The following is an 18,102-nucleotide window of genomic DNA, read 5'->3' as shown; positions in this document are numbered from 1 at the left end:
ATACCCATGTGATTTCTTATAGCAAATATTTGATGTTTCTATACAGAATTTCTGTATTTGTACTTGAGATTTTCATTCTGATATAAATACGTGGTGAGAATTTTAGCTGCCAGTATCTGTATCCATCTTGTGTTATGCCCAATCTCTGAAACTGTCTGATATTGTTGAAATTCTAATGAAATATATAAAGGAACTGTCATTTCATTCCTTGTTTCTCATCAGTCATAGGTGCTATAATTTGCATAGAATTCTTTTAATATTTCTTCTTCAGCAATCCTTCATATTCCTCATTGGGAGACTGAATTTGTGAGTGTGTGAGGAAGACAAATAATGTTCAGAAAGACAGAAAGTTATTGTTTAGGCTTGGATTTCTTTCCCACTTGTCATTTCTTGGTCTTTGTACAGTAAACTTTTCAACTGGCAGGCTTTCTTAGGAAATGGAATCAGAAAATGCCAGTACCAGCAGGTGACTTGATGATTATCTAACTTAATTTCCTCATTTTATGGTTACTAGAGCAAAGGCACAATGAAGTTAATGGATTTGTCTCCATGCACATCAACAAACAATACAGAACCAGTACTAGTAGGGAGGAAGTTAACAAAGAAATCAACCCTGACCAGCTTGTCTTTGTCACCTAACCAAAGGCAAGCAAGCAGCTATTTTAACCATTTATCTGCTCTCTTAATGCAACGCCCTTAGGAAAAAAAAAAATCTCTGCCAATAGAAGAATTGTTTTTGTTTTCATATAGGTCAAAATATAGTACCTAGAAAAGACATGAATTATAATAGCTTCTCAAAGAATATGTGGGTGGTCATAAATATAAATGAAAAGCATATTTAATAACACACATATGGTTTTTTATAGACGTCATTTCATAAATGGATGTGTCTTTTTTTTTAACATCCTGCACATTCATTCTCAGAAGAATATCTTTTAAAAAAATTTGTATGACACTAATATGGGATTTTTTCCTAATCTGTTGATATTATCCTCTTTTTTTTTCTTGTCATTTTTATACAATAGTAAGACACGGAAGGCCACAAAACAAAGAAAAAATAACTAGGCCATGCTACCATTGAACTCAAGGCTCTTACCCTATTACATCATATTCTAATTCACCAAGCACACATATAATTTTTAGGAGCAAATCCAAAGACTGTGTTAAACTGTTGAAATTTCAAAAACAATTTGAGTAATGTTTAAAAGTTAAGAATAAAGCCATTGACAATACTTATTATAGTGACAGATGATGAAATTGTCATGGAATTAATATCTCGAAGAGATCCTGTCTGAATGTATGATAGCTTTGTTATATTTGAAGATCACACATGCAAACTCTGACACTTGAAAGAGACCATAATATCAGCTCTCAACAAAACACGAGGAGAAAATTTGATCTCCTTAAGGGCTGTATCTTAAAAATAAGGGCAAGTCTAACAAACTGATAAAACCTGCTTTATGATGTCTGCATGTGATGATTCATTTACCGATAAAAACCCATTAGTAAAACACAGGCTTCAAGTTAAAATCTGCATAGTGTCATTCATAGGAAAATAAGGAAGGTTTATGGAGAAACAGGTAGATTTTTAGTCTTTTTTATAGGCTGAATTTTAGTTCCTGTCATTAGTAAATAAACTCCTCATTTACTGAATGAAGGTACATACCTGATAAAGGACTTAAAAGCTAGATCAGGCCGAGATTTAGTGTGAAACCTCTAAGAATTAGAAGAGGTTCAGATGAGGAGAATGGACAGATACTGAAACAGTACTCAGAACAGAGGTAACAAGGGATTTGGAAGCATTCTATGCAGCAAGAATCACATTTTACCCAAAGTCAAAAATTAATGTTAAATATTTTCCTTGAGAAAGGAAAGGAGTGATTAACAGACTTTAAAAACCCATCTTACCTTTTCGGGGCTTCATTTGGTTTTGGACCACCTCCTACTGCAACTTCTGAGAAGTCACTGCAACATGAAAGGGTCATCCACCAGACAGGGTCAAGTTGACCTCAGAGGTTTTCAGATCCTGCTTCAGGCCCTGGTCGGTCTACAGCAAAGGCTGGACTAGTTGCCATCACTCGGAGTCCTCATGATGTCACTAGCCCAACCATGTGAGACTACTTCATTTCTTTCTTTCATATAAGTTTTCTTAAGCTGACAGTTCAAGAAAATACTCTTACCTAATACACGTAGATTTCAGCAACCTCTTAGCAATGTTTCTTCTCTTGTGATACCTTTTTAGATAAGATAGAAAACATGAATCATGATATACTTTGCAATGTCTAGCTCACATACCCATAGCAATGTCCAAAAATATTATTCATTAATGTGATATTGTGATGTGGAAGGACTCAGGTTTGTATCATGGTTCTTTGTTTTTTGTTTTTTGTTTTTTGTTTTTAATTAACCTCGTTTCAAACTCTATTCCCAGGCATCTTCAGCTTCATTAGCTGCAAAGAGTGAATTGTGTATAAACAAACACTGAAAATAGTTGTGGTATCCAAGGGGCTCAGGCTTAAATATATTAGAGATCTAGATTTTATCAGATCCGTGAACAAAATTTTAAAAAGCAGTCATAATATAAAATAGCTCCCAGGGCACCTGGGTGGCTCAGTCGGTTAAGCGTCTGACTTGATTTTGGCTCAGGTCATAATCTCGAGGTTTGTGAGTCCGAGCCCCACATTAGGCTGCGTCAGCACAGAGCCTGCTTGGGATTCTGTCTCCCTCTCTCTCTGCCCCTTCCCAACTTGCTCTCTCCCAAAATAAATAAAAATAAACTTAAAGAAAAAAGATTGAAAAGGCAGCTCCTAATAACTTCTTCAAGTTTTATCTTCTTCAGAAGTTGACTCAGTTCAGTTTGCTTCATTCTTGGAAGCTTCATGAAAGTTCTCCACAAGATCTGGAAATTTATTCTCCTCCTCATCCTCTCCAGTAGCAAATGGTACTTCTCCAGCCACAGACTGTGTGGGCAGAGCTTCAGCCAGTCTTCTTAAACTAGTCAGACTGTCTGCACCAAGTTGGTTTAACACACTGGGTTGGATTTCTGTCAGCTGCTTCGTCTCACTGTGGCCTGTGATGGTGAAAGTGTTTGCTGCCAGGGATGCCTGAACTTTAGGCTTGTTAAAGTGGATCTCTGTTCCTTGGTTTGTGAACATTTTCACTTCTTCGGTACCAGAGGCATTGTTTACCCCTAACTTCTTTAAGGAGAACTGAAGTGTTTTATCATCTGCTGTTGCCCTTCTGTGAACCACCTTCTTTAAGCAAGCAGTTCCTCTCCCAGTGCACAGTTGGACAGTTTGGCGAGTGTCTCCTGGTTCATGATACTTTCTTTCATCTTGTTGGAGTGGAAATGGCACAGCATGGGGGTCTAGGGTTGACACTCGGGGGTCTCGGGAAGACCACCTGAGATTAGGTGCACATACATGGGGATCCAAGATGGCAGCTAGAGGGCACAGTTCTGTGGGTTTTTTGGCGATGTAACCAACATTTGTATTTATGGTTTTGATTGATTGATGCCTGTCACATTATTTGCTGGTGTCACAAATTTGAGGGAACAAATACAGAGTTCTTTGTAAATTGTCCCAGTAATCTAAAGCCAAAACATAATGTCCCTAGTTAATAAATATAACAATAATCATATTACTATAGTGTGTTAAATTTTACAGAAGCCTCATGTGTCATTTGATTTGTCTCCACCTTAGCCTAGTAAGTAGCTAGGGTGAGTATTACTATCATCATTTTATAAGTGAGGAAGCTGAAGTTCAAAGCAGTTCATCCATAGCCACACAAGTAGGAGCCATGACTGAAACCAGAACTTTTGATTCCAAGAGTAAATTCAGAATGCAAAGTTCTAAATTTAGTATCCATAATTCTGTGCAACAAATAGAGGAGGTGTATGATCTAAGTGGCAAGAGGAATTTTGAAAAGATAATAGATCTAGATTTTGAGTTGTTCACACACTTAATATCAGTAATAATGAGCTGTTTCAAAAACCAAGACAATGTGAGATCCATTAATATAGGTGTACTGTCTAAGCTAAGGGGAAGATAGTCACATGGTAATCTGTACTGATAAGGTTACATTTTTAGTACTGGGTTATATGCGGGTCTCCTATGCATTTGGAGAGTGTCAAGGGGCAGAGATAAATGGCTGCCTGTCAAGACAATAAATTTCCTGCCTTGAGACTGCATAACTGTATGTCATCAATATTAAATAGGAAACATTTCAGAGGGCATGAGGTGGAACTCAGTGGCATGTGACAACTTGTTTAATTCTAAAGTTCCTGAATACTCTTAAATCAGTGATAACTTTTTTCCACTGTCTTTCTAATTCCTATATTTGCATAGCAAAGATTAAAAAATTTACCTTTTAAGTGAATGCATCTCACATCTTTGTTCTTAGGAGTTGGATATACATTTATCTAAGACTGTTTTTCTCCTAAATATAGCTTGTGCAAAGGGGATGTTATAGTCCATGATCAGTTTCAGAATCATAGAGGTCAGAGAATATGTCTTAATATGATTTGATTATATAGACATGGACTTATTATGACCAATGTATTGGTGTCTAGGTATTTGTACAACTGCCTTAGAGTAAACATTTTGACTGTTAAATTTTTATGTTTGAGAGCTTAAATATATATATATATGTATATATTTATAAGAATTTAACTAAATCCACTTATTTGATTGCTAGGCAATGTTGCAGTTACATTTTTATATTATAAGAGTATTGGTCCCTTGTTTTCATCATCTGACAACTTCTTATTGGAACCTCAAAGTTATGATAATTCTGAAGAGGAAGAAAGAGTTGTTTCTTCAGTGATTTCAGTCTCTATTAGCTCGAACCCACCCACACTGTATGAACTTGAAAAAATAACATTTACATTAAGTCACATAAAGGTAAGCTGTTTTTCTGGTGACTTCTGGTTATGATTGTGAAACATTCGAAGTGAACGTTTTTATTGTGTCACTTTAATTATATGTGAATTCTTCAGTTGAAAAATTGAAATAAAAGAGTAAAGTAATTTCAACTCATTTTTCTATAAAATAGGTTTTTACTTTCAGTGCTCTCTAAACTTTCTAATAAATATCAAGGAATTTTACACATGTGATTCTCTGAAATTAAGCTATATTTTATTTTTATTTTTAATTACATCATTCACTTTGGAAGTGTCTGTACCTTTTATGAATGAGTTATAAAAAACGTATCAAAGAGATAAATGTCATTTGTGCAATGACAGAGATGTTTGATTAATAATTGCCATTTGAAATAATATTTGCTGCAGGGATTTAGATGCTGATTACAATAAAACCACAGAGAAGTTTACAATATTTCATAAAGAAATTAGCTGAGACCACTTTGCTCTTTAATTGTTATTCTAAATCTTTTTGAAGCTCCAAAAAATTAAAATTATACCATAATAAACATTAGAAAGAAGTAAATTTTTTTTTATATACCTAAAAATGAATGAGGAAACTAAAGATTATAGATTACTCACTGCTTTTTTACAGTTGATGGTTTCTTGGACTTTCAATAGAATTTCAGTCCTAGTACCTGAATAAGGTACCTTTAATGCTCCATTTGAAGAGTCTTGAAGCTAGACAGTTGTATTGGCATATAATAAAAGAACATATATGCTTACATACAATACAAATGTGTCACTATAAGTAAAGACATCTAATGTAGAAAGAAACTAAATGTATAGAAAATACAAGAAAATAGTAGCTCAAACCTAAACATTGGTAGGCATTATGTTCAGTGCAAAAGAAGATGTGAAATGTTTTAAGAATGGAAACGAAACTTAGATATTTTCAGATGCTAAATGACCTTTAGACACTAGAAACAAAACATTGTTCTTTCACATTGTCTGATGGTTTTTCTGCAGTTTTTACTAGTAGAATGTTTTGGCAGCTGAAGAGATGCCAAGGACAACTCAGTTCACCAATCTCTGATACAATGACAAAATAAAACACAACGCACATTTAAATAAAAATTCTTCACCAAAACCAATGGGAAAATTGATTGCCCTTAATCTTCCTCTGTGTTCAAATCTTTTATCCATTCAAATTAATGACCACTTTGAAATTTTATCACTTTCTTTGGACAACACATTCACTAATTCATGGTTTCCCTCTTTCTTAGAATAAAATTTGGATCCTATCTTCCCCCCCCCAAAAAAAAATAGAAGCTATCTCCTGTAAAACAGCTTCAGTTTCCTGATTCCCTGAGAATTTATTTGCAATTTCACCAATTAGTATACACTTCTCCATTACCTCAAAGGAATATTAAAAGTAGTTGTCATAATAGTATTATGTTATGCTTACTTAATATAAGTATATGGTAAAGAAAACTCTATTTACTAAACAACCATCCTGTAGTCTATGTGATCAGACCCAATCTCTGATCTTATCTTCAACTGATCCTTATCTCATTCACTATACCCTAACTACCCTGTCATCTAGATGCTTCTGGAAGATTCCTATTCAGTCTTAACTCAGAGCTTTTTCATTTTCCATTCCAGCTGGAACCCTGTGTTCCCAAGTCTTCGGGGTTTACTCTCTCTAACTTCATTGAGGTATTTGCTTTAACATCATCTCCTAAGACCTCCTCAGACCAACCTCAACTACTTTTTTTTTTTCCTTTGTTTGGTTTATTTTTCTTGTTTAATCATTTCTCATCTCATGAGAATATAAAATCAACAACACAAATACTTTTACTGTTTTGTTCAATACTTTATTTTTAGTACTTGGGTCAGTGACTGATATCTAGTATATACCCAATAAACTTTTATTAAATAAAGATTGCATGATAATTATGTGTCATGCACTATTCTAAATGATCTCTTTGGATAATAAGTAATTCTCACAACAACTTTTGTGACACAGGAATTGATAAAATGTAGCACTGTTGCAGTAACTTCAATCCTTCCACATAACAATGGCATTCATTTATTAGCATTGATTTTATACTTTACTTTTAGGCAAGGTGTTAATTATATTGACATACAAAATGGTATATTAAATATGACAAATGTGATTCTAGATGTATAATTTTTTCTCTTTTTTCCATCAGTAAAATTTCTCTTTTTCAGACTACAGATAAGTATAGGAGTCAGTGTGCATTTTGGAACTACTCACCTGACACCATGAATGGCAGCTGGTCTTCAGTGGGTTGTGAGCTGACATACTCAAATGAGACCCATACCTCATGCCGCTGTAACCACCTGACACATTTTGCAATTTTGATGTCTTCTGGTCCTTCCATTGTAAGATAATTTTCCAATTCATATTTACAAACCTGCCTATTTCCTTCTTTTTTCTTGGTTATTTCAGGAAAGAGAATTGATTTTTTGTGTTTGAGTGTAAATATCATATTTAGTTAATTGATAAAGCCCCAACATTATCTTTTTTTAATCTTTGCTTTCTTACCTACCATAACCTAAAAAAGTCTAGGACTTATCCAGTCTATAATAGCTAGTAGACTGTATGTTAAATATCTCTCCATTGACTCTTATGTTGCTTTTGATGGGGTGTCAGGGAAAGGGGAAAATGGGTGATGGGCTTTGAGGAGGGCACTTGTTGGGATGAGCACTGGGTGTTGTATGTAAGCAATGAACCACGGAATCTACCCCCAAAAACCAAGAGCACACTTTACACACTGCATGTTAGCCAATTTGACAATAAATTATATAAATAAATAAATAAATAAATAAATAAATAAATAAGAAAGACATGAAAAAAAACCATTTACATATTTAAATGTATCACGGTTTTTAAGGGCCTTTGCTTTTGTCTTGAAAGTTTATTTTTACCGAGTACAAATTAGGTAAAAATATTTGACATCTGGTCAATAAGTATTAGCATATTTATAACTAATGCAATGTTTTAATAATGTAGAAGCCTACAAGATTTTTAAACATGAAAATCTCTCTACAGTGAATAGCTTCATGCTATGTATTTCATATCATTAATATCTTTCTTTTACATTATATAATTTCTTATTTTATATCTCTGTATCATAATTATCATTAAATATCAGGTTAGTTTCTATGTCTATCGAGAATCCATCAAATATATAAAGTGGCCAGATAGATCTACCTCACCATGTCAGTTATAAAGACTTTTTTTCCTGAATGTTAAGTGAGAAAAGAAGCCTGTACTCTGTATATAAAATATAAATATTCATCTGGTTAGAATAAAACCAACTTTTCTCATTTCAAAGTCTTTCAGCTTTACTATTTTGATGTTCTATATATTCAGTATTTCTGATACCTTTGTTTAATGTGTTTTAGATGAATTGCTGCATAGAAATAAGACTTGTTATTACCATTGATAAATCTGTTTTAATTAACCATTTTCACATTACAATAATGAATTGCCTTTCTAATATCATGAAACTGATGACGATAACATTGTTAAACCATGTACTAATATACACTGTGCCCAGAAAAAAATCACTAATTACAGAACTTTTAAAGTGCTACATGATTTATATCATATTTCTCTGAATATTGAGCATTTTCAAAGGTACAAAATTTTTCTCATCTAAATGCACATTTGTATTTTTACATTTTATGAACATTTTGATTAATGTTACACCAAAAAGGAAGTTCATTATATGTTGTAGTTCCTTTGACAAGTTACTGAGTTATTCTCTTAACAGCTTTATTATTATTTTCCCTTAGGGTATTAAAGATTATAATATTCTTACAAGGATCACTCAACTAGGAATAATTATTTCACTGATTTGCCTTGCCATATGCATTTTTACCTTCTGGTTCTTCAGTGAAATTCAAAGCACCAGAACGACAATTCACAAAAATCTCTGCTGTAACCTATTCCTTGCTGAACTTGTTTTTCTGGTTGGGATCAATACAAATACTAATAAGGTATGTAGATCTCTCTCAATCTATTTTATTTTCTAATTTTTTTCGCTAAATATACATGTCATAAAATCATGAATTGTAATTAAGAGCTTAATGAGCAAACATAGTATATATTTTGTTCCTAAGTGTTTTCTAAGTTTGCTAATGTTAACATAACTAAAACCTGCCTGTGAATTTCATTAGGCACAGTGTCCCTTGTTAGGATGAACCATTGGGACAAGTGAAAACTTTGCTACAAACTGAAGAAATAACCTTTTGGTTTCTTTTTTGGTTTGTTTGTTTTGCTGTGTTTTTACCTGGGCATTAAACAAAGGCAGAAGGGACAGAGCGAGAATTGGAAATTAATACTTACCTGGCAGGGGAGATACCATGATCAGGAAATTAAAAGTTTATCTTAACATAAAAGCAGCTGGGTTCATAGGTTGAGCTATGACAAATAGGCTCCACCTAGTCATTACACTTTCCTAACAACCTCTTCCCCACCATTATTGATCTAGGGCCTTACCAGTTTCTATATTGTATTAGTCTGAGTCCTCCTAGGAGCAGGCTTTAAAATGGGATTAAACATGCAGTAAATTAATTAGGCAGAATGGCTGAGAGATGATGGGAAGAGAGAGACTGGAGAGTCATCAGACCAAGACGCAAGTGAGTATTTGCATGAGAAGATGTGTAAAGGAAAGAAGGAAGGAAGGACAAGTAGGTGGAAGTGTTTGACACAGCAGTGCACTTTTCAGGAAAGTTCAGCACGGTTGTCAAGGAGTCCTTTGAGAAGACCTTGAGTCAAATCTGTGTCTCTGAATATGCCCCGATTCGAGAGACCCCCCGAAAACAAACCACCAGAGTGGTTTCAAGAGTCCAGAATCAAAGCCAAGTGGCAAGGGTCGTTTATTGCAGGTTCGAACCCGGTCCTCCGAGCACTCGTTGCCGGTGACGCTAAGAGGCCCCGAGCAAGGATCTTACAGCTTCTTTTACAGACAGGCACAACAAGTTAGGGATTTTTTTGAGGTTACAAAGCTGTTATTGGTTGACATTTAAATTTGAACGCTCAGCAGAACTTGATTGGTTCCCGCCTTTATTTCAAACCACAACCTGGCACTCCCTGGCTGGTTTCAGGATGGCGGGGGGGGGGGGGGGGGGGGGGGGGGGGGGTCGGGGTCTTTTCTTTGCAGTTGTGAGTACACCTGGTAATTTTTCTCTTAGTCTCTCATTTCAAGAAGAGGAAGGTCTTAGTAGCAGCAGCCTATGGGAAACATGAACAGGGCAATGTCTTTCCTAGTGCAGCTTCTGGAGCTCTAGGTCAATTGCCCTCCCTGCAGGTGGAGATTGGAGAAGTGCATTCTCATGGCCACAAAACATTCAATTGTCTCCACATCGCCATCCTTGTAGAAATCTTTCAAGTATTGACACTAACCCCTAGATATCAAGGTTTTCTTCAGAAGTAGATACCACCAAACATCTATTTTAAATAGTATACACTAGACTATAAACTTCATAACTGTTTTTGTTGTTGTTGTTTTGCAGTGGTGCTCCCAACACCTGCCAATTTTATATACCACCCACTATCCTCCAATGCCTTATTTTTCTTCAGTTTCATCCCCCCATTATCCTTTCCCTAAAACTATTCCTTAGAGTATTTTCAATTCTGTTTCACTTATCAAGTTTTTCTCCTTACCAAGCCATAGTTTAATCTCAATTCCTCACTAAAGTAGCTCTCAAATTTTGATTACCAGTGACCTCTTTGTTCCCAACTTTATATAGTACCCCCTAATATATTTTGTATATAATCTCATTATGCTTGGATTATACTCCTTTTTATTAAGTGCAATAGGTATGTAAGAGTGAATTATATTCCTTTTCCAGCAATAGATACTGTTAGTTCTATTAATACAGAAGTGTGTAACTACTTCTTTTTATATTATTTCTTCTAAGCCTAACTCCAATTCTATTTGTGAAGTAAATACTAATAAGTAATATTTAACTGAAATCCATCTTGAACTTACCTGATAATCTTACAGCTTACAGTGCTTCCATAATGAATTCTTTTTGTAAAATATATTATCCATCGTCCATTTTGTAAATTAATGTTTGTCATGATAATCAAGATATTTATTATATTTCATTTAGCATGGTATTAGCAATAATTTTCATTCTTTGAGCATGAATAAAATTGAGGAGGGTAAAGGCATCTCCAAAACAGAAATCAACTTAAATCATAACACAGAGATCACGTTTTACCTGTGACGAATCCACAACCGATCCCATAATATAAATGTATAAAACTGTAACTCTCTCTGGACAAGAACAGTCACTTAGTTCTGTCACGGGATTGCTTCACAACTGGTGCTTCACATTGAAGAAGTTCACCTGGAAGTGGTACATCTTAAAAAAATGGCACTTGATGAGGATATTTTAATATGAGCAAGCATTGTATCAAGTGGCATAGTTTATGGAGAAAGTCAGGATGTTATGTTATGCTAATGTTAAAGCAAACCCTGCTTATGGTTCCTTTCTTTCTTTGGTTTCTAGCTCTTCTGTTCAATCATTGCTGGGCTGCTGCATTATTTCTTTTTAGCTGCCTTTGCATGGATGTGCATTGAAGGCATACACCTCTATCTCATTGTTGTGGGTGTCATCTACAACAAGGGATTTTTGCACAAGAATTTTTATATCTTTGGCTATCTCAGCCCAGCTGTGGTAGTTGGATTTTCAGCATCACTAGGATATAGATATTATGGCACCACTAAAGTGTAAGTTAAGATGATCTCGTAAGTATTTGAAATGCAATTCTGAATATGCTTGTGTATCATTGAAAATGTTGCTTTGTGAAGTACGTACAAACATATTTATAGATTTATTATTTACTTTTCAGATGTTGGCTTAGCACAGAAAACAACTTTATTTGGAGTTTTATAGGACCAGCATGTCTAATCATTCTTGTACGTATATTTAAAATTGGTTCAAATTCCAGTGATGATCAAAATTCTCAGCAATCAGGCATTACTCTGAGGGAAAACAATAATTTTGAGCACTTTACACTATATCATTTTTTAACATTTTACACATATTGCATCATTATTGAGAAAAAATACATGTATACACATTAAATTCAGAGGTACTAAAACTCATCTGCCTCTCCTGGAGGAGGATATATTTCTGCATAACATACAGGAAAAGCATTTTTCACTTATCAGTAATGTCTCAGCACACTTCAATACTGAGAGTTTGCCAACCAGCTGATAATCTGGCGTTTCAGATGTTTACGTTATTTAATCTTTTATCAATTATCAGTGATCTCTGAAGATTAGACTGTCATCTTTTTAGTTTCATCATCTGTATGTACCCTGTCATCAAGAAAGTGATTTTAAACTAAATTGCGACGTCAGAGACAAGAACCCACTATTTTTCATGAACAGACAAGTCATATATTGATAGTCCCATTTCAGTGAGGAAGAGGGCCTTTTAATTCTTATTGGAAGTGGTTTTTCAAACCTACAAATTTGGCGGGTGTTATGTTTTCCTTTCTAAAGAAAGACATTTGTAGATATCTCAAGAGCATTTCTAAGTGCTGTTAAGTTTTCAGAGCCATTCTGAATATAATAGTCGGTCAATGAATCTGGGAGGGCTGACAAGGCTCTAGAATGGAGTGAATTGTCAGTGGAGAAGCTGTAAAAGTATTTTGGACAACTCTGTCACCTGTGTTTTGACCATAAGCTAGCCATCCTTTTTGAACTGTTTTTTTCTCTCACTCTTTCCCCTTGTGTTTTTATGGTTGTAAGGAAGCTGCTAAAGGGTGAAAGACTTGAAATGTAAAGCAGAGAGTTTCATCAGGGTTTATTTTTTAATGGTGTTGGGGAAACAGAGTGCATTCAGAGGCGGTATTTCCTAATCATCACAGAAAATTATTTCTAATTTTCACAGTGAATCTAGTAATATAACAAGAAATCATTAGCTAGATTTCAGCTAAAATAATTTCATAGTTTATTGTAATTCCAAAATTTTCAACCCACATGAGAAGATAGACTGCATGTTGTTCCTTTCCTGTATTTTTGTGCATTGCCCTGATAGGAGCATTTTGTATAAACACACTCCCTGTATATTCTGATTTTACTGATTCCCTCTCTACAGAATGGGCCATCTCTGGTACTGTTTTGTACAAGTGAAAGTTTTTTGGATCAGTAATTCTTATAACTAAGATAAGAAGTAGTGAGCTAGAAATTATAGTGAAAACAAGAAAAATAGGAGTATTCTGCTCTTAAGTAAGAAATGGAAAGTGTTCCCTGAAATTGTTTTTTTTTTTTACTTTTGCTTATGTAAGGGAAAAGATAACTTTGGATTATCTTATAGTAAAGTCCACAGACTTTAGATGGGCTTATCTAAAAATGAGTCCTACAAACTTTCCTAGATGCCTAAATGAATAACGTCACACAGTCCTAGGCTGGAATTAATGAAGCAATTTATCTTCCATAGTTTCAGTATGATAATCATTCCATTTAACCAGACGGTCAGGCTACTTAAGAAATAGATGAGGCACCTCAGTTTTATTCTAAAACTGAACAATGTTTATCTTCTTCAGTATCTTTAAAAACAGCAGAAATTCCTTAAATAATTATCAGATTGAAGTGAAGTCATTTATTGTTGTTATTCCCAGTTTTTCTGGCTAACACTGGCTTATTATTATCTTTGTTGTTGTTGTTGTTGTTGTTATTGTTTGTTATAATTTTATATTCAGCTCTATGTTGTCGTAATTATTATTCTGCTCTATGACACACTGTTAAGTGAAACACATCCTGTCATCCCAGAATAGTATACATCTCTAGTTCAGAGATGAAGTAAAAGAAATATTGGGAACCAAACATCTGAAAAAAGAGCCCCTAACAGTTTGGGCCTGACACTTCCCATGGGTCTGTTAAAGAGACAGTAGGACCAGCTGTAGCCTAGTAAGAGGACTGGAGATGGGGGCCTCAGGAGTAGTGTCTTAGAACTGGGAGTCCTTGGCCTTTGCAGGAGTTCGATGTTCTTTTTGAAAAGCTTTTCTTTTTGCTGCCAATAAAAAAACGTTAAGTGCTCCCCTATATTTTGAAGACAAGTTGTGGATGAGTACTCCAAAAGGTTTGCAGAATGGAATCAGAAATATAGTAAGAATAGGGGCGCCTGGGTGGCTCAGTCAGTTAGGCATCCGACTTTGGCTCAGGTCATGATCTCACTGTCTGTGACTTCAAGCCCCACGTCTGCCTCTGTGCTGACAGCTCAGAGCCTGAAGCCTGTTTTGGATTCTGTGTCTCCCTCTTTCTCTCTCCTCCCCAGCTCATGCTCTGTCTCTCTCTTTTCAAAAATAATCATTAAAAAAATAATTAAAAGAAAAAGAAATATAGTAAGAATAAAATTATCATTCTGATTCCAGATTGAATGCCAGCATGACTGGATTTTCATGTCTCCTTGATATATAAGAGCAGAGTATAATGATCCAGTATTGGCATGCCTGGGTGGCTCAGTCAGTTAAGCGTCCAACTTTGGCCCAGGTCATTGAAACCACGTGCTTCGTGGGTTCAAGCCCCCCATCAGGCTCTGTGCTGACAGCTCTGAGCCTGGAGCCTGCTTCAGATTCTGTGTCTCCCTCTCTCTCTGCCCCACCCCTGCTTGCATTCTGTCTCTTTGTCTACCAAAAATAAGTAAATATTAAAAAAAAAAATGATCCAGTATCTATGAGAGCTTGATATATGTCCCCTGACTTTGGGCCAAATCTGAACATAGAGACTAGACCTGCTTTTTTCAGAGTTTCTTGCAAGCTGCATGTTTACCAGAGTATCCTTTGACATCAGGGATGGAAGGGATCATTATATAGCATGCCTAGGAATAAAATGATGAAAGAACATACACAACTTCAGCTCTCCTATAAACACAGGAAACTTAGAGAAGTGGACAAAAGTTGTAGGGTTGCCTAGAAGGTTGCCAGGTCAAAGTGAAGTTATGCACAACTCAGAGAATCGGTTGAAGAAAGGTGAGGTTAAATGGTGGCATGACTGCCCTTCTCTGAAGAATAGAAGGGGCCAAAATGGAAAAGAAATACTATAAACACTAAGAAAATCACATATACCTCTAAGTGGTGGCCATCACATAAGCCACGGTTACCAGCAATAATAAAAACTAAACTAAACCAAAGTGATGTCATGAAGCAGAGGAATTGAGCTTTATCAGTGAAGGGACAGCATGAGAGAAGCAACTAGGCTGCCCCACACTCATCTGCCCCACACTCATCTACATTGATGTACTGAATGGAAAGTCATTATCCTATGTTTGGGTATATTCTGGTAGGTAAGGATGCCAAGCCATACAGTTAAGTTCTCCATGTTAATTAGGTGGTATGGGCATGAGGGGAGAAAAGGAAATAGAAGAATTATCCCCTGCTCACTACAGTACCAATGAGGATAAAGCAAGACAAAACAAACGACAAAAAACAATATATAATAAAATAGAAATGACGGATAAGATGTGGGAGAGATTAATATGGGCCAAGGTAATCATTCAACAGATCTTCATTGAGATGAATGAATTGTTTGTAGAAGGGGAAAGAAGCAAATTCTGCTTTACATACACCAGATTTTTAATGTGAATTTAAGTTTCTAACAAGAGGCCCCATAAATTTGCCAGATTTCCTTTGAAGGTAAACAAAGAACACAGACAAATGGTCATCACTGTGTATAAGACAATGCCAGAAATAACAAAATTATTATCTGGCTGTTACTAAGAATATTCGATTATTGTCATTTCACAGCTTCATCACTTCCTAGTCTGGATGCCATTAATTATTTATCAGATTTTCCTCCATAAACTTATCCATTTCTCCTCTACTTTCAGAATCAAACTATTGCTATCCCTTCCTAAGATTCTAGTATTAATAATGGGATTTTTTTAAATTTACAGTTTATTAAACAACTATCATTCATAGCTAATACTCAGTCTCCTTAAATCACTCACATTGTTACCATCTATCCCATGTTATAACTAACAAAAAATAGGATTTGATTCAAAATGTTAAGTGATTGGCTCAAGGCTCTAAGTCTACAAATAAATATTGATACGAAAACTTGAAACTAGAAACTACCTTTCCATTTTATCTTGCCTCTTTTGCAGTTGCCTTATCAACCTACATTTCTGCTGCCATTATCAATTTCATTTTAACCTTCCCATAATAAACTGCCCCCAACTCAGCTCAAACAATAGCAACTATTAAAAAAATAACATTGATGTTAAACCTCATTATATTCCTGATATTAACCTAATCATTCTCCATGTTTTTAGCACATTTAATCTAATCCTCCAAACAACTCAAATATGACTGTATGTATGTATTTTATTTTGAAGTTGGAGAAATTGAGACATAAAGTGATTACACAACTTGCTTAACAGCTAGTAAGCACCTGAGCTGAAATTCACATTCATGAAGTTGAACCCATGGCCTGCCTTCTTAATTCCAGGGCTGATATTTCCCTTTGTCTATCGCCCAAATTCTAGAAGCTGGAATGTGAAGTTCTCAGTAATTTAGCTGAATCCCGCCTATTTCCAGCCTGTTTTCACACTGCATATTCCCACAAAACAACTCCTTCAAAAACTTCATCCTTGTTAGATATTCTTGGATATTTTCTTGTTCCTTTGCACTCCAGTAATCCTACCACCTTGCAGTTCTGCCTGAAATCTTATCATTAATTAACACAGGACGTGATGGAAACCTTTCCAGATTTGCAACCAATCTCTCTCTCCAACATACATACCATAGAATTTTTATTCAAACTCTCTATAGTACTTTTAATGCTCTGTTTTGTTGCACACAGTAATTTTCTTTATGCGTTATGCTACCCATCCCCTACATCCAAATGCCCAAACAGAGCTATGAGTTTCTTGATTTGCTGACCATATGTTGCTCAATAATCAGTGTCATTTTGTTGCACAACCTTAGGGGCCGCCTCCGGTCAGTAAATTACAATCACTGTTAACAGAGCAACACTCACATTGCGTTTTCTATAAACCCAAGACTATCAAACAGGCTCTTTTGGCCACCCAGAATATAGGAGTATTTAGTAAGTCCTTAATAATTATCTGTATATTTCAATTAATCCATTAATAAAGACCACAGTAATAAATGGGGCAGGAAGAAACACCATGAGATCCTTCTAAAGCTGCGTGACTGCTCCGTGTCCTGGATGCCCAACACCTAAAATGAAGGTATCAGTGCCCACCCTATACAATAAGGCTACGGTAAAGCAAAAAGAAATGTTTTAGGAAAGGCATCCATTCTTTAAACTTAAAATGCGAAAATGCACAATAATTTGGAGGATAATTTTGGCTCTCTTATTTATACGTTTTGTATTAGAAAATAAAGACTAATTTTAAAGCCATGGTTTGCACAGTAATAAAAAAAAATGTATGCAAGGAAAGGTATGTTTGGCCAATACTGTGTATTTGTGTGTATATATATATAATACATATATATGTGTGTGTGTGTGTGTGTGTGTGTATATATATACATATATATACATATATAAGCATAAATCCTAATTTTTAAAATATTGGTGAAGATGTGGCAGCATTTAATTATGGCAAGATAAGATTTAACATACGTGCCTGTTGCTTTTTGGAATGTGTTAAAAGTCTCTAGAACACTCTGCCAGACAAAGTTTAACTGAAATTGAAACAAAGTGTAAAATATCTTAAAAGCAATCAAAATTACATAGAATAAAAAGACAGGATAAAGACAAAATGTAAGCGCAAACTTCAAATGTAAATAGATAAATTAGTGTTGATTCTGTTATGCTTCGCCTTTTAAACGAGTTATATGATTAATTTCGTGACTTACTCTAAACAAATCTGGGAGGACTTGCACTCCGGAGTAGACATCTCTGTAGAACAATGGCAGTACTTTTCATTCATACATGGAATTCTTGCATTTCTTCTGTAGAGGAGGGACTAAGTCCTGCAAAATGGTGTTTGCTTGTTTTTATGAATGAAACCCTGAAGTACGTCAGGTTTGGGATTATAATGTAAAATACCTTTAAGACAATATGTAAATGAGTAAGAACTGAATTCGAATCAGCATTGGTGGCTTTTTCTACCCCCAGGTATGTTGCTTCAAAGGAATACTCAAGCTTTTAATCTCCTCTGATAAGTGTTAACGATTTGGGTATTTGAGGAGCAACATTTTCTGCATTGATCAAATGAAA

General features: G+C 35.1%; 1 protein-coding gene and 1 pseudogene across 1 annotated transcript in view; one reads left to right on the top strand and one right to left on the bottom strand.

Moving 5' to 3' along the window:
• Positions 1 to 18,102, top strand: part of ADGRL4 (adhesion G protein-coupled receptor L4) — a 111,273-nt gene that overhangs the window by 68,777 nt on the left and 24,394 nt on the right. Inside the window, exons 9-13 of the mRNA XM_007079197.2 lie at positions 4,696 to 4,901; positions 7,094 to 7,267; positions 8,687 to 8,890; positions 11,414 to 11,634; positions 11,757 to 11,823. Of these exons, the coding sequence (XP_007079259.1) occupies positions 4,696 to 4,901; positions 7,094 to 7,267; positions 8,687 to 8,890; positions 11,414 to 11,634; positions 11,757 to 11,823 (872 nt within the window). The remainder of the gene's footprint in view (positions 1 to 4,695; positions 4,902 to 7,093; positions 7,268 to 8,686; positions 8,891 to 11,413; positions 11,635 to 11,756; positions 11,824 to 18,102) is intronic.
• LOC102950660 lies at positions 2,853 to 3,334 on the bottom strand (annotated as a pseudogene).

Source organism: Panthera tigris, chromosome C1, assembly GCF_018350195.1.
Source record: "Panthera tigris isolate Pti1 chromosome C1, P.tigris_Pti1_mat1.1, whole genome shotgun sequence".
Lineage (NCBI taxonomy): Eukaryota > Metazoa > Chordata > Mammalia > Carnivora > Felidae > Panthera > Panthera tigris.
This window is presented reverse-complemented; position numbering and strand designations above follow the sequence as displayed.